Raw genomic sequence first — 25179 nt, 5'->3', positions numbered from 1 at the left:
TACTGTGAGGTAAGTTTAGCATGTAACCTAATAAAGTTGTCATACTTACTGGTAATACACTGCAATGAAGCAAAACCATCATATTTTCAAGAGGAAGCAGTATATTTCTTTGCACCAAACCCTTTTATTCACAAATATGTAAATTTTTGTTGGATATTAATTTCAGTTAGGAATATCTGTTGCTATGTCTTGTCTGACGACTTGCTTTGAAAGTAGTTTCTGTCGGGCACCTAACTGCTGATATTTGTGTCACATACTATCATAAATAATAGGTATTTATTCAATCTGATGAAACTGATTATGTTTGTGGTCCAAAAACCTAAACCTTCAATTTGAACCTGTACTAATTTGGTCACCAGTCTGGCATGCCGACCACTGAGCAAATGCAGCTCCAAACTCCAACAGTCACCTTTTATGATATACTGTAGGGTGCAATGGGTCTATTCCTTCCTATGACGTACTGTAGGGTGCAATGGGTCTATTCCTTCCTATGATGTCCTGTAAGATATAATGGGTCTATTCCCTTTTATGAGATATTGCAAGGTGCAATGGGTCAATTCCATTTATGACATACTGTAGGGTGCAACGAATCTATTCCATTTATGACATATTGCAGGGTGCAATGAGTCTATCCCCTTTTATGACATATTGTAGGGTACAACAGGTCGATTCCATTTTATGAAAAAATGTAAGGTGCAATGGGTCTTTTCTCTCTTAGAACATACTGTAGGGTGCAAGGTGTCTATTCCATTTTATGACATACTATAAGGCGCAATGGGTCTATTCCATTTATAAACATACTGTACGGTGCAATGGGTCTATTCCCTTTATTTGACATACTGTAGGGGTGTGTGTGTGTGTGTGATTTGGATTTTTAACGTAGCTTTAACATTTTTTCAGTCATATTGCTACGATGTCTGCAGTGTGACAGTTTATAGTGATGTCTAGCACTGAGGCATCATGCCGCAGACATGCAGCATGATATCCCACCCAGTCACATTATCCTGACACCAGGCTGACCAGTCCTAACACTAACCTCTTAATGTTGAGCACCAAGCGAGGCAGTTGTTAGTACCTATTTTGTAAGTCTTTGGTATGACTCAGCTGGAGATCGAATGCACGACCTCCCGCATCCAAGGTCGATGCTCTAACCACTAGGCCACCGGAGCGGTCTGACATACTGTAGGGTGCAATAGGTCTATCCCCTTTTTTGACATCCTGTAGGGTGCAATGGGTCTATTCCCTTTTATGACATACAGTAGGGTCCAATGGGTCTATTCCCTTTCCATACATACTGTGTGGTGCAATGTGTCTATTCCATTTTATGACATACTGTAGGGTACAATTGGTCTATCCCCTTTATGACATACTGTAGGCTGCAATGGGTCTATTTCCTTTTATGACATATTGTAGGGTGCAATGGGTCTATTCCCTTTGATGACATACTGTAAGGTGCAATGGGTCTGTTCTCTCTTAGAACATACTTGTACAGTGCAATGGGTCTATTCTCTTTGATGACATACTGTAAGGTGCAATGAGTCTATTCCCATTTATGACATACTGTAGGGTGCAATGGGTCTATTCCCTTTTATGACATTATATTGGGTACAATGGGTCTATTCCTTTTTATGACATACTGCAGGGTGCAATTGGTCTATCCTCTTTTATGACATACAGTAGTACAGTGCAGTATGTCTATTCCCTTTTATGACATACTGTAGGGTGCAATGAGTCTATTCCATTTTATGACATACTGTAGGTTGCAATGGGTCTATTCCCTTCGATGACATACTGTAGGGTGCAATGGGTCTATTCCATTTATGACATACTGTAGGTTTCATTGGGTCTATTCCCTTCGATGACATACTGTAGGTTTCATTGGGTCTATTCCCTTAGATGACATACTGTAGGGTGCAATCGGGCTATTCCCTTTTATGACATACTGTAGGTGCAATCAGGCTACTCCTTTTTATGACATACTGTAGGGTGCAATGGGTCTATTCCATTTTACGACATATTGTAAGGTGCAATCGGTCTATTCCCTTTTATGACGTACTTGTATGGTGCAATGGGTCAATTTCCATTTATGACATATTGTAGGGTGCAATGGGTCTATTTCTTTTTGTGACATAGTGTAAGGTGCAATGGGTCTATTCCATTTTATGACATACAGTAGGGTGCAATGGGTCCATTTCTTTTTATGACATACTGTAAAGGTGCAATGGGTCTGTTCTCTCTTAGAACATACTTGTACAGTGCAATGGGTCTATTCCATTTTATGACATACTGTAAGGAGCAATGGATCTATTCCTTCTTAGAACATACTTGTACAGTGCAAGATGTCTATTCTACATCCACTTGCTGCATATTTCATGAATTAGGTTCCTTTTCTGGGCACTAGTAATTGTGATGCCTAAATATTTTATTTGGTTTAGATTTTTTTTAAAGAAATTTTATATAAGGGCTATGACATTGAGTTATGATTCAATTTTCTTCTTGTCATTTGGGTTATACTGCACTGTAGGTGTTGGAAACAAATGCTCATTTTTGGGAATAATTCATTTACAAAATTATTTTGTTCCAAGTTGGTTGAATAAATGAGGTACAAGCAGACCAAGATGCATTCATACATCAGAACAAATGAGTTCTTTTCCACAAGTCAGACCATAAATGAGGTTTGGTGTTTATTACATATGCCCCTTTTTATATTTTAAATAATTTTTCTATAGTCCAAATGGAATTCAAAACTAATGGAAATTTAAAAAAGGTTAATTTAGTACATCTAAGAATATGAACCCATTCACATTAGTGAAAACAATTCCAGTCTGGGTGTGTGGAATGAAAATACAGATTGAACATCTATAATGAATACCAAATCAAGCATGTAGGATTAAATAGGTATGTAACAAAATGTAGAAAAAATCAGTACAAACCCTAAGCATAAGGAAATCTGGTCGGACTTGATCCAACATGAACTGACTATCAGGAACTTGTAGCCACTCAGACACAGAACTGCAAGATAAACGTTAAGACCACGGTAAATGAATACAGTAGACATTCTAATATCTCCTAATGAAAAGTAAGCTCATACATTTATGGTATTAATGTTTTGTTAGTTGCAATTATTGTACAAATACTCCAAATTGAAATTTATTCATAAGGTACCAATAGTTGTAGATTTCATAGTGACAAAAAACATTTTCGGAAGACCCAATGAACCATCTGTTAAACTCTTCCTAGCCTCCATTTAACTATGGCAATTATGTGATGAAATACTATGAAATTATATTTCTTTTTGTTACTTAAAACAGCAAGTTTAACCAACAGTCTAATGTACGGTATTTACTCGATTACAAGTTTAGTCCAACTGCAAACTGCACAGACCCAGATCTGCAGATGTATTATGTGCCAGATGATCTGGGTCTGTGTAATTTGTTAGGAGTACTCATCAGTTTAATAAAACAGCATAGACCCTGATCTGCAGGCCCATTAGCTATCACAGATCTTTGCTGTTTAGTCTGACTCTACATATAAGTGAGTATTTATGGTACTCACTGCTTCATTTTGAAGGGAAATGCTTGAAATACAAATGTAATTCATTCAGTTTTCTCAAGTTATCTTGTATCTTATTTTCTATTCAACATGACACTGGGTGAATTGTCACTTGCTTTGCTATAAATAATGAGATACGAGATGATAAGCTTAAATTCAGAAAGTTCAATATTATACCAAGTTTCAAGTGACCACCTAAAGTGATGTGGAAAAATTACACTACACAGGTACATGCTAATCATGCACACATATAAAATGAAAGAATCACAATATGCTAAACTTCCTTTAAAAATAAACTGTGTTTATTACAATATATTACCATTTTATTATCACTCTATTATTGGGTTAATACAGCTTGCTGTCTACTGACTTGTTAATTTTTCAGTAATTAATCGACTTCTTTATTGTCTATTGACTTGTTAATTTTTCAGTACTTAATCAACTTCTTTATTGTCTATTGACTTGTTAATTTTTCAGTACTTAATCAACTTCTTTACTGTCTATTGACTTGTTAATTTTTCAGTACTTAATCAACTTCTTTATACCCAAAGACCCTGGAATTCTACAGCCCTTCCAGAGATAAGGTTGCCAAGCATTAATACAGTAACAAACATTTGACAGGTATTCTCAAGAAATATAAACTGGTCATAAAATGTCCAGAAAAAAATAAATAATTCAGCTATTGAAATTATACAAGATTAATACTTAAGCATCATTTACAGTTCTCCCAGAGGAGTGCTTTGTTCGTATCTGCTCATATTACAATGGAAAATGTAATTAACATGGGTAGACTAGTAAAGAGCCAGTAACAGATTAATAGGTTATTTTAATAATGTCATTATTAGTGATCCAATCATGTCAGTTATGTATACAGACACTCATTTGTAACTGCAACTACCTTGGTATAGCACAAGGTCTTTATAATCATTTTTCCAGGGTCACTTAATACACACCAAACAAAAAAATTGAGATTGCCTGTTTGAGACTACATACAGAATGCAAACTTGTTTACATATCATATCTAATGAGCATAACATTTAAATTGCATGGAAATAGCCATGTTAATACCTGAACATGCTACCATTTCTATTCAAGAAAACACAATGTATAGTATGTGACAGAATTTTCTAACATAAATTGAAAAATGTTTTAATAGGTTTTTCATTAGCAGCATTGGCAGGTTGCTTCCCTTGAATTATGCAATGACAAGCAAGGATGAATAGGGTTACTTTAAGATTGCTACATACTAGTATATAAGAATTGGGTCCATTTCCAGAAAATGTAAAAAAAAGACTGCACGTCCATAAAAGAGTAGTCTTATCAAATAAGTAAAATCTTGCTGAGTTAGGATACTCTTTTTTAAAACTCCGCCAACTTTCATGTTTACACAAGCCCTGAAAAATAGTTTATATTCTTAGAATTTATTCTGATATATCAGATGATTGAATTGCAATACAAACAGAATAAATAAATATACCTGTTACTTGTATTAAAGTATAGCATTCCCAGAGCTAAGGTTGCTCCTGGTGATGTCACATCAACATTTACACTGTCACCCTCCTGTAGATAAAAATAAATCGTTTTAAAATAATTATATTGTGACTAATTTTACCTATGGAAGCTTCAATAAACACTTTGAGAGATATCTTGCTGGCAAGCAAGCGTGATGCAAATGCTAACCCATATTATATACTAATGCTTACAAGAAATGGCATAAAAACAATATGCCACCTTCCAAAAAGCCTGATGTCGGTGGGCATTATAGGTGAAAAATTATTCGGATGCTATATCCCAGACCAAACAATGTTGAGCCTTTCATAAAAGTTGACAAATCATGGACTGACTGATCAGTGACTGAAAATACATCAATAAAGAAAAAGTTATATTGTGCTGAAGAATTTGGAGCATAGTGCCTTCCCTAAGACACCATAGAAACAGATCCAGTCTCATTCTGGAAGGATTCAAACCTGCACCCTTCCAGTCACAAGTCCAGCAGGCTAACCTTGAGCCACTGTGGTTCTTTAGAAAAAAGTAAAATTTATATTAATAAAAAGTGGACTAATTAAGTATTAAATAACTTATGTTTCTGCTAATTTTAAAATCTTTCAGTGGCCAGCTAACAGCTCATGATGTCCAAGTTTAACCTAGCTTGATGGTACAAAACCCCTACCAGATAAAATGCCAGTCTACATCATGTTCTCCTCGTCATTCCCTACACACAGATGCTAGTGTCCATATATAATTAGGTGACTGAACCAACAATGATAAGAATCTTGATAGAAGGCACAGCAGCAATGACTATTTTCACATTACATACCACTCAGCACATCTGCCTCTATTTCAATGCACAAGCAATACAAAAGTTTTTTTATGCTTTTTTAAAATTCTGAATAAAAAGAACATGCAAACTGACTGAAGAAATAGTGTATGGATACCACAAAGTTTAAAACTCTTTGGATATAAACTTTTATATCTGAAAACTAGCAGACTGAGGAATATATAAAAAAAATCTGCCTTACTTTGATTTGAAAACTGGGGGTCCTGTACCTTTCTCGTGCTGGACCTGTCTGAAACAACAAAACAAAACAACATATAAGCACAGGATTGATTAATGCTCAGTACTGAAGATAAAGTTACAAAACTGAAATCTTCTCTCCTAAGATGTTAAAACTAAAAGTTAATGAGGAATGCAAACAAACTGTATTATAATTACCACCAGATTAATGACCCCTAAAATACATTCACTGTAATTTTTCTCTGTCATACATATGATAGAACAGAAAAGTCAGCTTAGAAAAAAATTCACAGATTTGCAAACTGAAGCCAGTTTTGACTGCAAAAGACGGAGGATTTTTTAACAAGAATGGCAAATTTTTCATTGTGGCACATGTGTTTGACACTCTTATCGAATTGCAAGCCCAAAGCTTGGGTAATTATGTCAGTAGCTTTTGGGATTGATGGAAACAAAATATATATTTAAAATTGCATATAACCCCAACTTTATGTATGCAGAAATTACCTCTACCGCCCACTAACCCTTAGCCAGAAATTATGAAAAATAATGCTTCTCTAGGGGGCAGTGGTTTTTATTAAAACACATCGGACGGTGGATCATAATTTTTTGTAACTGCTTCTGTAAATGTTTTACTGGAACAGCCCATATACACTTCCTTGCGGTGACTGTAATTGCCACAAATTGTTATCTCCCTTTGTGCATAAGTTAGGACCAGTGAAGTTGGTTTATTATTACTTGCTGTTATTAATTTTGATGTGATTTATAGTTCTTTGTCACAAAAATGTTGTAATCTGCAGAAAAAATAATACATGCAATAAAATCAACTAAGAAACTTACAAATTAATGCAAAACTGAACTAAGGTGTGATGGAGATGGACAAGTAGACAGATGGGTAGGCAAATATGGATGGAGCTCATTACATACATACATAATTATGTATGTCATAACATACATTTTCCTGTACTTCATCCAGGCAAGCTAATAAAATTAATGCCTACAAAACTTTGTTCTTTCAAGTATTATAATAAATCTAAAAACTTAATTCACACAGTATTTCATTTTCTACAGATCTAATTCCAATTATAATAACTGTATATAAAAAAAAGATACATTAAATTACATACTGTATATACTCGTATATATGTCCTGTCCAACGTCAAATAACACAAACCCTGATCTGCTCTGGCATAATGCACCGCCAGATTAGGGTCTAAGTTCTTTGTTCTACTGGTTACTCCTAACAAACTGCATAGACCCAGATATACTGGCACATTATGCGAAGGCAGATCTGAGTCTTTGCAGTTTGCAGTTGGACTTGAGCATAAAATGTGAAATATCACAAGAACTAAATCCACAAATATTATATTCATTGTATTTGGCACATATATACACAATGTACATATCGTGAAGAAACAGCTTTATTGGTGAACAACCTGTCGATGCTTTAGCATGTAACTTACCAATGGACGTTTATGGCCCCCAATCATGAAGTGACTCAATGTATCAGCCATACTAAGGTCTGAAGTCCCCACTGTCTCTGCACCTTTCTGTAGCAAAAAACAGAAATATGACAGGAATAACAAATTGCTTTTAAATTCTTACACAGCATACTTGGAGATATAACGATGGTATACAAATTTATTTATTGTGTCTTTGTGTCACAATTAGCCCCAAAATTGGCAGTTATTCCACTCCAGGCAATGCTTCATATGCCAACAAATACATTTAATAGTCTTTCTGATGCACCTTGACAGGCATTAAAATTGAAATAGCATGAAATTTAAAGGAGAAATCTAAAAAGTGTCATAATAATGTGACATTAATATCAACTGCAAACTTTGGCATATTCATGATGCAATTTTAAAACTTCATTTTTAATAAACTTGTTCTCTGGCATCATAATTTCTATATGCATCTGCAAGCACTTTAAGGATGAAAGTCTGAATAAAATTGTATACTGTGCAGAGTACATTTTCATATGCACGACTTTAAACTAATTTGGGTGAGTTCTCGCACATCACTGGTCTCCATGTGCGTGAAATTGTAAAATTTTGCACAATTCACGCCATCATGTGACACAGCAACATCTCTGTATGAATCAATCAAATCCTGACCACAATCTATTAAATCTACTCTGTATGAATCAATCAAATCCTGACCAAAGTCTATTAAATCTACTCTGTATGAATCAATCAAATCCTGACCAAAGTCTATTAAATCTACTCTGTATGAATCAATCAAATCCTGACCAAAGTCTATTAAATCTACTCTGTATGAATCAATCAAATCCTGACCACAGTCTATTAAATCTACTCTGGTAAACATGCACTAATTCCACCAAAGTGCTAATCATTTTGCTAACATTTTGAAAACAGCAGTACTATGTGTATCCAGTCTGCAGACCAAGCAAGAGAGCGAGAACCTTCAAATCGCCACAAAGCTACCACTGATGTTAGTCATAGTGTATGCACCTCAAACGTTGTTTCATGTTTTCACTGGTTTCCTTCATATGGACTGCACGACCAACTGGAATTGACGGCAACAAATTGCCATTATGCAGCAAACCAGACTTAAGACTCGTCTTCGATAAACCAATGAAAAGTTTCCACTCATCTGGATCATGAACAATGTTGAGGGCTGCCATCACACCATCGATGTTGTTGCAGGCAGAAGAATGGGACAAGATCCTTTTGACGGTCAGAGAACATGGAAACTCTAACATTACCTGCCAGGAGATTCCACTGCTGTAGACTGGAGCCAAACAGCTCTTCCTTATTCTTGGATAATTCCAAATCCCTGACAAGGTCATTCAGTTCACCATGTGTAACAAGGAGTGGTTCAGAGGAGGAGGATGGGAGAAAATAGGAGTTATGTGACATTGATGGTTCAGAACTAAAAGTTTCATCCTCTTCCTCTTCCTTGTCTGACTCAAGTGAGAATGATTCTGGTGCATCAGGAACCAGCAGTCCTTCTCCATTGGGTACTGGGTGTTTAGCTGATGGAATGTTTGGATAATGCACAGTCCACCTTTTTCTTCTTTGACACACCTTTCCCAATTGGAGGCACCATGCAGAAGTAACAATTGCTGATATGATATGTTGGCTCTCTCCAAATCATTGGCACTGCAAAAGGCATAGATTTTCTTTTCCTGTTCAACCGTTGGCGAAGATTACTAGCACAAGTGTTGCAGCATATGTGTAGGTCCATCCTCTTATCCTGATCTCCAATTCGGCAGCCAAAATAAAGGTGATATGCTTTCTTAACCATAATGGTTATAGTGCGCTTTTGTGATGCAAAGTCACTTCACCACAAACATAGCAGAAGTTATCTGCATTCTTCACACAAGTACAAGGCATCTCTGCTCACTTTGGCTAAACAGAAATGTGTCCCTTTGCAAAATATCAAACACTGACTAATAAGAGAGCATGACGCTGTATGATTCTAGAGCTGATATAGGGCAATTTGTTCAGTAGAATGATGAAAGATTAGTTATGATTGCATCACCCATGACTTATAGGAATAACATGATGCAGTTCACATTAAGAGCATTTAGTATGCCCGAGTCACATTCTGTGAGCATCCTCTGAGACCGTGAACATTTTTTTTACTTGATGTATTATCTAGTTCCCATTATATAACAAAATGAAGAAACAACTAAATCATTTAATAATCCTTTTACCTTGCATAATCATTTATGGATCCCTCTACCCATTCCAAAGTTAACTGTTCCTCTACCCATTCCAAAGGAAACTGTTTTGGACACCTCATTTCAATTGGCATACAAATGCATTTGGATGTCTGTGCACAACTGCAGAGAAGAACGTTTAGAGCCAATTTGAGCTGGTTTTCACATTGCCACCTTCAGCAAAAACCCTCCATTGGAAACAATAGAATTTCAGGAAAACTGCCATGATGTCACATTTCACAGTGACAATTACAGGTAAGGTCGTAATCTGTTATTTAATATAACTGGGTCACATTCTCCCTTATCCAAAATGGAGAATGAATTCTGTGGTTGTGGCACATGTATAGCAACAACCTATGCAGAATCTGACTATGTGGTAAAAGGTTAATGAAGTAGAAAAAGGTATAAACTGTACACAAATTAATGCAGCTAAATTAAAGAAAAAGTAGAATCATCCCTGGGTGTACTGTGGACATCCCACAGGATATACCATCAACATCTGACCCATTGACTGAACTGGCAGACAGGCACCAAAGTGATTAGTGTCACTGAGATGGATGGGTGCTGGTCAGTGATACAGACTGGTGGTGAGGGTCCCAATATACAATGAGTTAAAGGTTGTAAGGGTCCCAGTATATAATGGTGAAGTCAGCCTGTAGGCAGCATGACTCACTGATATGACCAACCTCTGGTCACTAGTGGGGCTACCTGGTCAACAATCACAAGAGCGGAGGACATAAAAGGTGGCTGATAATACAAGCCTGTGAGATTGGGATGAAACCCCATGTGCCCAGACTTGTAGTCACTCTTGCCATGCTTGGACATGTGGGGTGACTTGTGCAATGAGCTGCCAAATGTGGGAGAAAATCTCCTGTCATCTCCAAATTTATACAGTAGAGACATGATGAAAGGTGAGATATAAACTCCCTGAAACTAGCAACTGCAATGATGTCACCTCAACATTTTGCATTCAAAGTGCAATGATGTCGCCTCAACATTTTGCATTCAAAGTGCAATGATGTCACCTCAACATTTTGCATTCAAAGTGCAATGATGTCACCTCAACATTTGCATTCAAAGTGCAATGATGTCACCTCAACATTTTGCATTCAAAGTGCAATGATGTCACCTCAACATTTTGCATTCAAAGTGCAATGATGTCACCTCAACATTTTGCATCCAAAGTGCAATGATGTCACCTCAACATTTTGCATTCAAAGTGCGATGATGTCAGCTCAACATTTTGTATTCAAAGTACAATGATGTCACCTCAACATTCTGCATTCAAAGTGCAATGATGTCACCTCAACATTTTGTATTCAAAGTGCAATGATGTTACCTCAACATTTTGCATTCAAAGTGCAATGATGTCACCTCAACATTTTGCATTCAAAGTGCAATGATGTTACCTCAACATTTTGCATTCAAAGTGCAATGATGTCACCTCAACATTTTGCATTCAAAGTGCAATGATGTCACCTCAACATTTTGCATTCAAAGTGCAATGATGTCACCATTCTGGATGTCATGCTCAGTGCAGGTAAAGTTTATGGCTGTGGTTCCCAACATTTTTTGGACTAGACCTTAAAAAAAATAGTTTATTAGCCCCACGACTACATTTCTAAAAGTATTTCCACCCTCTATATCAAGTCCTGGCAACCCTACACAACCTTCCAAAATGTTCTCATGACCCTGATTTGGGTCATGACCTGGGGCTTGAGACCACTGGTTTAAGGAGTCATGGAGAGGAGAGAATCCATTATAATTTGCAGAACTATGCTGGCAAGAAACAGTTTTAGAATGGAGGCTCAAAACATGACTACCCACAGGTAGGACTTAAAGGAGACTAGAAATCAAAATTTTCCTTTTACGTATGTAATTCTCTACAGATTTTAATTCGACTGCAATGTTTATAAATGAAATATCGTAAGCGGGTAGTGATTATATTGCGTGGAAGATACCACGATTCCGTAAATTGCCGAGTTTTTCCGAGTTTTAATGAGACGACAGATCACGTGGTACCGTGACGCTATACTAGCGAGTCCTCGAATACAAACATAAACATTGGCGAGCGAGGCAGACAGGAGACCACATTTGGGTTGCACATTCAAAAGTTGAATCTGCAGTCTGATATAACAGTTTATGTACTGTACTGATAAGTACTAAAAGAAATTTGTTAGGCACAGGCCCCGGGCTGGTGACTTAAATAAACTAAAGTCCTGAATGAAATTCCACAAGCCCGGACAGTTCATACCTGTCAACTCTCAAGCCGGGAGAAAAACCTCCCGATTTTGGGGGTATTTCCTCATCTACATCCCGATCTCGTAATATCTCTCAATTTTGCGCAGCGATGTCCCGATTATTACATTATGTCTGTCAATTTTCATTTGTCAGAAGATAAAAACCCAACCCCAAACCATTTTTAAATATAACGTATGCAATCCACAGTCTAAACTGCCACACTGCTGACATCGTAGCGATATGACTGAAAAATTGTTAAAGCTACGTTAAAAATTCAAATCACACGCACACACGTCTAAACCCGGCACTGGACGAAATAATTAATATCATACAACAGCTTTTTTCTTCTTTTTTTCTTCTTCAGTAAATAGAACGTGAAGATTAAACATTATTCAAGTAAATTTCAGATTTTTTAAACAACTACAACAGTACTATAGTAAAAAAAATAATTAAAAGAATAAAATTGTCACCAATTAGCTTAAATGAATGATCACGCTGAAATTTTCTCTGCAAACAAAATCGCATCTCCATTTCCGCCAAAGAAACTCGGCCAGTTAACACCTGACATTCCTCTACCGTATATGAAAAGTTTAATTACCATGATTAAATTACAAGGAATAAAACAAAATATACCATGCAGTATATGTGGCCCTAAAGAACTAATTCTGAATAAATATTTTAATCAGCAAACAGTGTTACATGCATTAAGACTTAAACCTAAGAAAATAAGGTGGGGCATAAAACTTGAGAAAAACAGTTGCCAGATGTACGGTAACTTGTGGCTGCAGATTTGAACTGTTAAAATGAAGTCCATGGCATCGTAAGTAACAACAAAATAGGCATCGTTTATTTGGTAATCAATTGCTGGTGCTTATACATACACACTGTCGAACATGGTTTCTTGGAAGTATGTCCGAAGGGCAGTCCTTTTCACAAGATCAATGTAAGGATAAGGATTCTGTTCATTAGTCACACAGGCTTTATTGTTTGCGTACTTAAATCAAAACTTTAGCTATTTTGCAATTTAGCCAGAACTGACCAGAGTATGCAAAAGGGGCTTGTCATGGGGGAATAATAAGGCGTATCACAGCGAGAAAAGGCACGTCAAATGGGCGGTCGCACATTGGGGCGGGGGGGTCAATAGTCCCTCCGCCGTTCTATTGTCAGACAGTTAATGTGAAACTTTGACCTTTTTTTTTAATCGCTCCTTTTTAAACTGCCCAAGGAATAGTTTTATATCAGTTCCAATTAATACAGATTACCGTTTATGCATACTACATGTATACAATGCATTTTTTTTTTTAAATTTAATTTTTATAAGATTACTGAAAATTGTGTTTTCTTGAAACACGACAGGTTTAGAATCTTATTTTTAGCAAAGCTTCGATTTGATTAAAATCAAATCTAAATTTCACCTACGACAGTGGTGATTTGATTTAGATTGTGCCGTGTTAAGGCATGTATGTCAACATCTTGAAAAGACATTTACTCATTTCACCAGCGCGATCAAAGTTTCCTCAGGCAAACACTTTGTTTCGACAAGCCTGACGGGCACCTCACTTTGAATATAGGATGGGCCGGAACTAAAACCAGAAGGGGCCCAGGGTGTCGGGCTATCAGATTTGTTTTTAGCACTGCTGTTTTAGATAAAAGATATGTGGATTGATTGTTGCATTTTGTGGTCACTTACTCGTCCTTCTGCCCATTTTCGTAACTCACACGTTTAACGCTTTTCCCAGGATTTAAAATGTTCAAAGGTATGTCTGGAACAGCGCCAACTTTTAGTCTAGGCCTAGCATTTGCGTATCTTTGAGCTGCTATTTTTTCATGATCCCTCTCGTAACATTCCTTTGAGAAATGTAACGTGCACATAGTGCTGTATGGTGTTGCTTTGAAATCGACTCGTTTGTAATAATGTACCCATTCTTTCATGATGCCTTTATCTTTCGGAAAAGAAAAAAATATGTTCGCAGGCTTTTCTTAATGTTCTATTACACCCGTAAGCAACGCAAAACGGTATTGTCTTTTACTCTGGCAACTCCCACTTGGGTTGCTGGAGTCGCTACTATGACGTCACATCCCGAAAGTAACCGAATAGGCGCGGAAATTTTGCATACGAGGTCACGGAAATTCAGCTCCTAGAAGATAGGCCAATATTTAAATATTGGCATTACAGTCGCAGATGATACTTCAGAATAAGGTTTTCTGCTATAGTACTTTTATTATTATTCTATATTTCCATTGGTTTCTGGTCTCCTTTAAGCCCATCTCTTCCTGTCATTCAGACTTTTAGCCAAGATGATAAACAATATCCTATCTGACCATATACTGCAAAAGTGATTCAATGTACTTAATGCCAGCAAGACATATGTTATGTGTATTTTCAGATACTTTAAATTCTTGTACTTCAAACCAATTAACAAGGAATGACAATATAATGGAAAATGACAATCTTGAAGTGTAAACTAAATCAATACCCACACCTGTAATTAAAATAAGTGTAAATAAAAACAAGTCAAAACAGTATACATAAGATAAACACATACAACATTGAGTACCAATAATACCATGTGTGACTGCAATGTCTAAGTTCACAAACTTTGAAAAATAGGTACAATTATGAATGAAAAACAAACAAATAGTAATCAGCACCTTTTGTAGCCTAATTATCAATATGATGTTGACTTTACAGGCAAATGGTTAGCAGTAACCTATTATCAATGCTAGATCGACTTTACAGGCATGTGTGTAGAAGTAATCTGTTATCAATGCTATGTTGACTTTACAGGCAACTGGATAAAATCAACCTATTATTAATGCTATATTAACTTTACAGCCAACTGTGTAGAAGTAACCTACTGTCAATGCTATACTGACTTTACAGGCAACTGGGTAGAAGTAACCTGTTATCAAAGCTATGGTGACTTTACAGGCAACTGGGTGAAGTAACCTATTATCAATGCTATTACAGGCAACTGGATAAAAGTAACTTATTATCAATGCTATGTTGACTTTACAGGCAACTGGGTAGAAATGAAAACAGATTCTGACGGAGATCAAAATGTGATGATTGTATTGCAGTAGAAGCTTAACCTGAAAAGCATCTGTATATAGTGGCCACTGAACGGAGGCATGAGAGGTAATTATAGTAATATCTGGAACCTGTCTTCACATAGATGCCATCTGCTTTTTCTACATTACATACAGATACAGACCTGACAACCCTGACGAGTCCATCTCAGCAAGCCAGTTGATTTTTGTCCGTAAGATTGACCAGTTTTCAGTAAAGTGTAACAAAATATCAATAACTGCTATTGTAAAACTGGAAAAAGTAATTAAAAGTTTGATGCATCGACGATAAACATTATGTTCAACTGAAAAGGTTGTAAAGTACGTGCAGACTTTATTTACCACTAGTACAGTTGCACAAGCTCTAGTTCCAAACCCTATGCAGCTCAATGGCTTGTTGCTATCTCTCAACTTGACATAATTCTTGGAAATTCTTTTCTATTTCACATGACAACGGCAATCATATCTCCCACCACGAGACACACTCAAATTGGCACATGATGTCCAATAAACGTAATTGTGTCCTTTCCAACTTTTATTCACAAGAATCTGAATACTTCTTTTTATTACTCCTTTTTATTCATCTGTGTTGATTAACACTTTTCTAGAAGCTTATTTTCCCTTTGCATCCATTTCTGGACGCCATTTTTAAAAATTCTATTATCAACAGTTGGATCATGCAGATGCTTCACATGAACAAACAGGTGCAGTGTAAAGCATCTGGGGTGTTGTTGTAAAGTTAGTCTGGTTCCCTGACTAATTTCACTAATTTTAAGATGAAACCAGGATCCAAATAAATCACGGAAGAGCCAAATATCCGGATATCTTGGCAACATCCGTATTTTAAGGGTAATTTTCTTAACACTTATGGCAAGATAGTAAGAGTTGGCAGATTGGCAGATATAAAAGGTGAACTTTTCATATATCTAGGATAGCTGGATTTGAGAGATGGCAGAGTTTATTTTCTAATGTTATAATGTGACCAGGTAATGCATTAGATGGAGAGAACATCAATCTTGAGCGGGAATTTATATACCCTTACATTTGATAAACATTGTGATTATAAATGCAACCAAATCAAGTACAAAAAGCAAACAATTCTACTGTATTATCCAGGCCCCATCTTGTGGCATAAAGCATTATTTAACTCATTTCACAAATTTGCTTCTCATGAACACCTGTGTAAGGTCCACAAAGATAGAAACTATCTGTAGGGTCTTACCCCAAACATCACCAGTCCCAGTGCAAGTCCCGCAGCCAAAGAATACGACTCTCTATCAGTGCAGTTCTCCATTTCTGGTCCAGGTGGTCGACCTAACAGTAAATGTTTCTTTTATTAATTTATAGTAAAAAAATAAATACATTTTGTACATTTCTTGGAACAAATGCAACAAGAACAGGAGTGGTACTGAGAGAAGGTGAGTATATGAGTGGTAATAAGATAACTGGAGCAAGTGAAGATCGTATATTCCAAATATAAAAAGATCAGTTACAGAATTATATGTGCTAAAATATGTAACTAAAGCTGTCCAAAGACACACCCACCCACACATTTGGGCAACCCAAATCGGGTAGGGCTAATTATTAAAATTTACTGATGATGATACTGTACAAGAACTTGCAGTGTACTGAATGTTTAAATGAAGGCAGAAAGGTGAATGAAAGACACTTACTCTGGGACTGCAAAGCTAGGTCATGGTTTATACAGATCATGTGTACAAAAATTCAAGGAGGTTTTAAGGACCTTTCCCAATTTTCAAGAGTTTATTTAGTGACATTTTTATTACTAATTTTTAGCACATATCTTCATTCTGGAAATCACTTTAGTTCTGTGTGAATCGTAACAGAGCTTCAAACACATCACATAATTATTTAAGTTTTAACAACTGAAACACGAGTTTTTGTTTTCATAACATCAAAGATGATTCAGTTTTAAATGCAAGAACAAAAAGCACTTCTTGTCTGTATGTGGTCATTTAAATAACACACAATACACAGGTTCAACAGACACTTTATTATACATATAAAATAATCTTTGGCATAACGGGGACAAGTCCTGTCACAGCACACTGCACCAGCCTAGCTCTGAATTGTTTGTTCTATAGGAATTACTCAGGAAGAGACTTGTGGGAGTTTGTAGGGTTGTGAAGTGTGTCCGACACCTGTATGTGGAGCCGCAAGTGGCTGATACGAGATATATAGACACACTGATAACCGAAACTCGACAAGTCTGATCCTGAGGATGCCATGATAACAAACATCAGCCAATATTGCATACATGCACCTTAGGAAGCGGGTATGAAGTATATATGGGCGTAATAGTTAAGTACATTTAAGTACTGACACAAATTGGGGGTTCAAAAGCAAAGTTATGAATGCCTGAAACTTGGCAATGGCCCAAACAAAGTGAAGGGAGCACTGTGACTATGGAACGGTGTGACTGTAACGAAGGGTCAATATCATTTACTTGTGATATTTTTCAATTTCAAGTATTTATATTATTACAACTCTATAGTCTTAAAAAAGGTAAACAAAAAGATTTAGAAGCAACAAACTTCTAAAATTCAACAAATAATTTATTCCCTAGAATATAAAGCAAAAATGTAAAAAAGAATTTACAGTATTGCAAATTAAATCCAAAATAATCCTAGTATTACTAACATAAGTCCTAATGAATAAAGTTCTGAATAAACTTTAGTGGTATTCCAAATAATTTCCAATGCTGGTGCTGATGTGCCTGTAGTGTGCAGGAGTCTCTCTTGTACTAATGTACCCATGACCTGAATTGTAATGATGTGTCAAGTCTTTCTTGAATCACAATAATATAATGCAAGTTAATATCTCTGTTCAACAATATTATTGAGCACTTTGTATTTCCTGAAAAGAATATTGGAATTAAATAATTTCATTCCAAATCAAACACTGAACACAACAAGTGACTCTGACTCAAGATCTTATAGCACCAATTAATGATTTCTAGATGATGGGAAAAAAAATTTTATTCAGTGACATTTTTATTACTAATTTTCATTCTGGAAATCAATTTTAGCTCTCAGGCAATCATAACACAGCTTCAAACACATCATATAATTATTTAAGTTTAACAACTTAAGCAAAAGGTTTTGTTTTCATAACAGTAAGGATGATTCAGTTTGAATGCAAGGAAACAAAGCACTTTTCATCTGTATGTGGTCAACATCAGAAGTCTGCTGGAGAAAACCCCATCTGAATATATCCATCAGGAGTAGTAATAACACCATTTTCAAGATGGCTGGCATAGACTAGTAGCCATATTGGATTTCAGATCATTTTCAGCAGGATCAAGTACTCATCATGAGAAGTCCTTTTTTTATGTTTAGATGACTTTCCATTCTGGAGAACTGACATCAATATCAAACGTTTTAAGACAGCAGCCACGGCAGACATACTGGATATCAGCACCATTGTCATTTTTTACCAACCTGACATCAAAAGAAGCTTTCTGATGAGAACCCAATCTGATATGACAATCCATTTAGGAGGAGTAGCCATAACAAGATTTTCAAGATGGCTGCCATGGTGTCCATACTGAACATTGATATGGACCATTTTCATTAAGGTCTGACTAGCCATTGTAAGAAACCTTAAGTACCATTGATTCAGGAAAAGCAGCAACAAGATTTTCAAGATGGCCACTGTGGCAGATATATTGGCTGTCTGAGCAGCACCATTTTCACTTAGGACCAAAAAGACCATGGGATGAATGTGTGTGGAACGTTCCATGGAAATCCTCCAAACAGCTTAGGAGAAGAAACGATAACGAACTTCTGCTAATGGACTGATGGTTGACAGACAACAGACAATGGATAACATATATCGGGCCATTCCATAAGCGCTTCTGGTTTATGACCAGTAGAGCTAATAATAGTACATTTAGCTACATATTAATTATTCAAATTTAATTTTACAAATGTGACCCACTTAGACTGATTGATTGATTGTGGATTTTATGGCACACCAGTACTGTAAGGCTATTATGGTGCCACAAAAAAAGTAATATGATGAAAAAGAATAATCAAAAAGGTTCATTACCAAACAGCAATACAAGTACACAAAAAGGTTCATTACCAAACAGCAATACAAGTACACAAAAAAAACAATGATTGTATGGTGGAAATATATGAGGGTTCCCAATTAATGGGAAATGTAAATGTTACCTGTAAAGGGAGACAAAATAATAAAAAAATAAATTAGGGTGATTAACAGTACTAATGTTTATTAAAAAGTACTCAACAGAAATAGGATTGCACAAAATTAAAATTTTTTAATAAATGTTAACGTTAAGTAAGACCAACTTACAAAGTTAAAAAATTTAATCAAGATGCTAAAGTATCAGAACTTGCTCTATACTGGATGCTTAAATGAGACAGACAAAAAAGGAAGCCACTTATTTACCCTTACCTATCTCAGACAGCAACACCTCAGCCGTGTGTCTGTGGCCAGTACCCTGGTATACCAGACCAATACCCATTACAGCAGAAACCTGAACATTATGGGCAACACTTAGCTCAGTCGATGTCGGTGGTAACAAGGCAGGAACATGGATACTCAGAATCTTTGTTGTAGCAAAGTCCATAGTACCTCTCCTACACAGGGAGAAAACAGGTTAGGGCTGTTCCAGTAAAACATATACCCCCCAGGGGGAAGGCACTTTCAAATTCAGCCAACCCACAACAGAAGCAATTAAAAAAATTATGATCCACCATCAGATGTTTTAATCAAAAAACACTGCCCCCTACAGAAGCAAATTTTTTTAACATAATTTCTGGCTATGGGTTAGTGGGCAGTAGAAGCGATTTTAATATTGGGTTGGGGACAGAAGTGATTTAAATGACAGCTGGCTGGAGGTAATCTACTGAATATTTATAGATCATATAATCTACAGCATATTTTTATTTGTATTCATTCATTAGAATCAATCTTTTGTCCTTTAGTTTGTTTGACTGTCAGCCATATATGTTTCTGATACTGTGAAATCACTAATTTTCTTGGTGGCTTAGTATTTGTAGATGTCATTGATCCGACCCTTAATACCTACTAATTTATTGTAGATGTCATTGATCCGACCCTTAATACCTACTAATTTATTGTAGATGTCACTGATCAGTCCCTTAATACATTCTAATTTATTGTAGAAGTCGTTGATCAGTCCCTTAATACTTACTAATTTATTGTAGATGTTATTGATCAGACCCTTAATACCTACTAATTTAATGTAGACGTCATTGATGAATCCCTTAATATCTACTGATTTATTGTAGATGTCACTGATCAGACCCTTAATACCTTCTAATTTAATGTAGACATCATTGATCAGTCCCTTAATACCTACTAATTTAATGTAGACGTCATTGATGAATCCCTTAATACCTACTAATTTAATGTAGATGTTATTGATCAGACCCTTAATATCTACTAATTTAATGTAGACGTCATTGATGAATCCCTTAATACCTACTAATTTATTGTAGATGTCATTGATCAGACCCTTAATACTTACTAATTTATTGTAGATGTCATTGATGAATCCCTTAATACCTACTAATTTATTGTAGATGTCATTGATCAGACAATATCTACTAATTTATTGTAAATGTTATTGATCAGACCCTTAATACCTACTAATTTAATGTAGACGTCACTAATCAGTCCCTCAATACCTACTAATTTATTGTAGACATCATTGCTCAGTCCCTTAATACCTACTAATTTAATGTAGACATCATTGATCAGTCCCTTAATACCTACTAATTTAATGTAGACGTCATTGATCAGTCCCTTAATACCTACTAATTTAATGTAGATGTCATTGATCAGTCCCTTAATACCTACTAATTCAATGTAGATGTCAATGATCAGTCCCTAAATACCTAATAGTTTATTGTAGACGTCATTGATCAGTCCCTTAATACCTACTAATTTAATGTAGACATCACTGATCAGTCCCTTAATACCTACTAATTTAATGTAGACGTCATTGATCAGTCCCTTAATACCTACTAATTTAATGTAGACATCACTGATCAGTCCCTCAATACCTAATAGTTTATTGTAGACATCACTGATCAGTCCCTCAATACCTACTAATTTATTGTAGATGTTACTGATCAGTCCCTTAACACCTACTAATTTAATGTAGACGTCATTGATCAGACCCTTAATACCTACTAATTTATTGTAGATGTCATTGATCAGACCCTTAATACCTACTAATTTATTGCAGATGTCACTGATGAATCCCTTAATACCTACTAATTTATTGTAGACATCATTGATCAGTCCCTTAATACCTACTAATTTAAAAGTAGACGTCACTGATCAGTCCCTCAATACCTACTAATTTATTGTAGACATCATTGCTCAGTCCCTTAATACCTACTAATTTAATGTAGACGTCAATGATCAGTCCCTCAATACCTACTAATTTATTGTAGATGTTATTGATCAGTCCTTTAATATCTACTAATTTATTGTAGATGCCATTGATCAGTCCCTTAATACCTACTAATTTAATGTAGACGTCATTGATCAGACCCTTAATACCTACTAATTTATTGTAGATGTCATTGATCAGACCCTTAATACCTACTAATTTATTGCAGATGTCACTGATGAATCCCTTAATACCTACTAATTTATTGTAGACGTCATTGATCAGTCCCTTAATACCTACTAATTTAAAAGTAGACGTCACTGATCAGTCCCTCAATACCTACTAATTTATTGTAGACATCATTGCTCAGTCCCTTAATACCTACTAATTTAATGTAGACGTCATTGATCAGTCCCTTAATACCTACTAATTTATTGTAGACATCATTGCTCAGTCCCTTAATACCTACTAATTTAATGTAGACATCATTGATCAGTCCCTTAATACCTACTAATTTAATGTAGACATCACTGATCAGTCCCTCAATACCTAATAGTTTATTGTAGACGTCATTGATCAGTCCCTTAATACCTACTAATTAAAAAGTAGACGTCACTGATCAGTCCTTCAATACCTACTAATTTATTGTAGATGTTATTGATCAGTTCCTTAATACCTACTAATTTAATGTAGATGTCATTGATCAGACCCTTAATACCTACTAATTTATTGTAGATGTCATTGTTCAGACCCTTAATACCTACTAACAGATTGTAGATGTCATTGATCAGTCCCTTAATACCTACTAATTTATTGTAGATGTCATTGATCAGACCCTTAATACCTACTAATTTAATGTATGTCATTGATCAGACCCTCAATACCTACTAATTTAATGTAGACATCATCGATCAGTCCCTTAATACCTACTAATTTAATATGTCATTGATCAATCCCTCAATACCTACTAATTTAATGTAGACATCATTGATCAGTCCCTTAATACCTACTAATTTAATGTAGACGTCATTGATCAGTCCCTCAATACCTACTAATTTAATGTAGACGTCATTGATCAGACCCTTAATACCTACTAATTTAATGTAGACGTCATTGATCAGTCCCTCAATATCTACTAATTTAATGTAGATGTCATTGATCAGTCCCTCAATACCTACTAATTTATTGTAGATGTCATTGATCAGACTCTTAATACCTACTAATATATTGCAGATGTTATTGACCAGACAATTAATACCTACTAATTTAATGTAGATGTCATTGATCTGAGACCCTTAGTACCTGCTGATTTATTATAGATGTCACTGATCAGACCCTTAATACCTATTAATTTATTGTAGATGTTATTGATCAGACAATTAATACCTACTAATTTAATGTCCAAGAATATAGATTTTATAATAGGGATTTCTATTCTAATACAGAAATCATGAATTTGTGTCCTTACTAAACTGTGTGTTTACTAAAGTGATCACTATGTTTTGCTATTTTTATTTGTTCTCAGGCATAATGCTTTTGATCTGAATAATAGTTAAATCTTGTATTGCTTTAATTGTGGTCAGATGCTAGGATTCCTTGTTATTATTTTCAATAAATGTTTTAATAAACTGATAATACATGATTTGTCAGAAAAAAACATTAATGCCTGTGGAAGTGATGTCTCTTATTTTCTGCATACTTTTACATTATTTCATTTCCTGTAAGAACATATATTTCAGTTATCCAACGTCTTTATTTTTATGCCTTGTTGCATGACTAATACAAGTTTTAAAAAAAAGAAAATATAGCAAGTTAAACATTTTTATATCATAAATTAGATTTTTTTTTAAATGGATGAAAGTCAAGGAATCATTTTTTCCCAGAGTACTCATAAAAACAACATTAATGCAGTTAACTGTATTGTCAACAGCAGCATCATCATCACTGATAGCCTAGCAGTAACATTCTGCACTTTCAATCCAGCTGTCACAGGTTCTATCTCCCATTTCTAGTCTTTCATATGAGACATACCTATGGTCTGAGGGGCTTTCATGGCAGAGTGGTATAAGAGGCTTGTCTTGTGATACAGATCTGAGGGGCTTCCATGGCAGAGTGATACAAGATGTTTGTCATGTGATGTGATGTGATTTTGGATTTTTAACACAGCTTTAACAATTTTTCAGTCATATCACTACAATGTCTGCAATGTGGCAGTTTATTATGATATCTAGCACTGGGGCATCATGCCGCAGACATGTAGCATAATGTCCCACCCAATCACATTATCCTGACACCAGACTGACCAGTCCTAACACTAACCTCTTAATGCTTAATGCCCAACAAGGCAGCTGTTAGTACCATTTTTGTAAGTATTCGGTATGACCCGAATGGGGATTGAACCCAAGACCTCCCGCATCTGAGGTGGACGCTCTAACCACTAGGCCATCGGAGTGATTTGTCATGTGATTACTTGCCTCCAATGTGTACATGAGAATGTTGCCAGTTACTTGTGGGAGGTCAGTGGTTCTACTTAAGTGGTGTTTGGTGTCACCAAAGTACTTCGATTTTCTTTGACATTAAATAACAAATTCACAATCATTTACATACCAAAACTGCTAAAACATTCTAGGGAATCATGAAACAAATCTAACTAACAAAGAATTATAGATAATGCTTTACCTGCATGCAATGTGTATTATGCAAGAATTTCAAGTAGAACATGAGAAGTACATCACTACGACATACTTATTTCTGATAGCAATGAGGAGTACCAATGAAGATGCATGCATCGACAAAGTTTCTTGAAGGCATATGCAACAGGTCCAAGAATTTGGGCTAAATAAAGACAATTAATATGCTCAGTTGGGAATAAATAAAGCACAATGTGACCTCTGGTTCATAACAAAAAGTACCAGAGTATAAAAATATGTGTTGCCATGACCTATTTTTTGGCAGTATTCCACAAGAGAAATGTAACTATAAAGTTACAGACCTGTATATGCAGGATTGTCTGAGACATGATAATAAATGCAAACAATTTTGTTACAATAATGATACCAGTGATAATAATACATATAAGTTATACCAAGTCATGCCAGTGACCACACAAGACACAAAAAAGGTTTTTATGCAGGGTAAAACATGTACATTTCAGAGATTGTGTTAAACTTTGTATCCGTAAAACAATAAATGGACATGAAATAAACTGAATTCCACCGTACAAATCCAGAAACAGGTAATTTTACCAAATTTACATTTGTTTTTGTTTTCATTTTTGCATTCCATTGGCACTCCCCATCTGTATTTTGTTTTCTTTCTGTTACATTTCATCCAGATTTGCATTCATCCATCAACCCATCATTTTTCATATGTGATCTCAAAAATGCATTCACAATCTGCATTTATGGCTTCATCACTTATTTCCTTGTTTGGAATGAAGTTTAAATGCATTTACTGATGTCAGGTTTTCCACTGTCAAAGGGACAGAAGTGTAGCTTTCACATCTTGTCTTCTTAAATGTGTGCTTTAAAAAAAACCAAGTGCACAAAATGAAAAGACAGCATTGAATTTATTATAAATTATACCTATAACTGAAATATAGTTTTTGAGTATTTGTCAGAAAATTTTATTATTTCATTTTGCTAAAGTAAAACTGTACAGATACAACCATGGTGATGATATCACCACATCACTGGCGGTTCTTTT

The 25179-nt window shown here is 35.5% G+C and overlaps 1 protein-coding gene across 2 annotated transcripts in view; it reads right to left on the bottom strand.

Annotated features, from left to right (window-relative positions):
- Positions 1–25179, bottom strand: part of LOC149804381 (anaphase-promoting complex subunit 1-like) — a 253928-nt gene that overhangs the window by 76114 nt on the left and 152635 nt on the right. For both annotated transcript variants that reach the window (XM_089939582.1, XM_089939590.1), the window contains 6 exons: positions 19503–19687; positions 16285–16376; positions 7528–7614; positions 6072–6119; positions 5030–5112; positions 2934–3012 (listed from right to left, as the gene is read on the bottom strand). In XM_089939582.1, coding sequence (XP_089795708.1) covers positions 2934–3012; positions 5030–5112; positions 6072–6119; positions 7528–7614; positions 16285–16376; positions 19503–19687 — 574 coding nt within the window. The remainder of the gene's footprint in view (positions 1–2933; positions 3013–5029; positions 5113–6071; positions 6120–7527; positions 7615–16284; positions 16377–19502; positions 19688–25179) is intronic.

The sequence above is a fragment of the Sinohyriopsis cumingii genome, chromosome 2 (genome assembly GCF_028554795.1).
Source record: "Sinohyriopsis cumingii isolate HCF-2022 chromosome 2, ASM2855479v2, whole genome shotgun sequence".
Classification (NCBI taxonomy): Eukaryota; Metazoa; Mollusca; class Bivalvia; order Unionida; family Unionidae; genus Sinohyriopsis; species Sinohyriopsis cumingii.
This window is presented reverse-complemented; position numbering and strand designations above follow the sequence as displayed.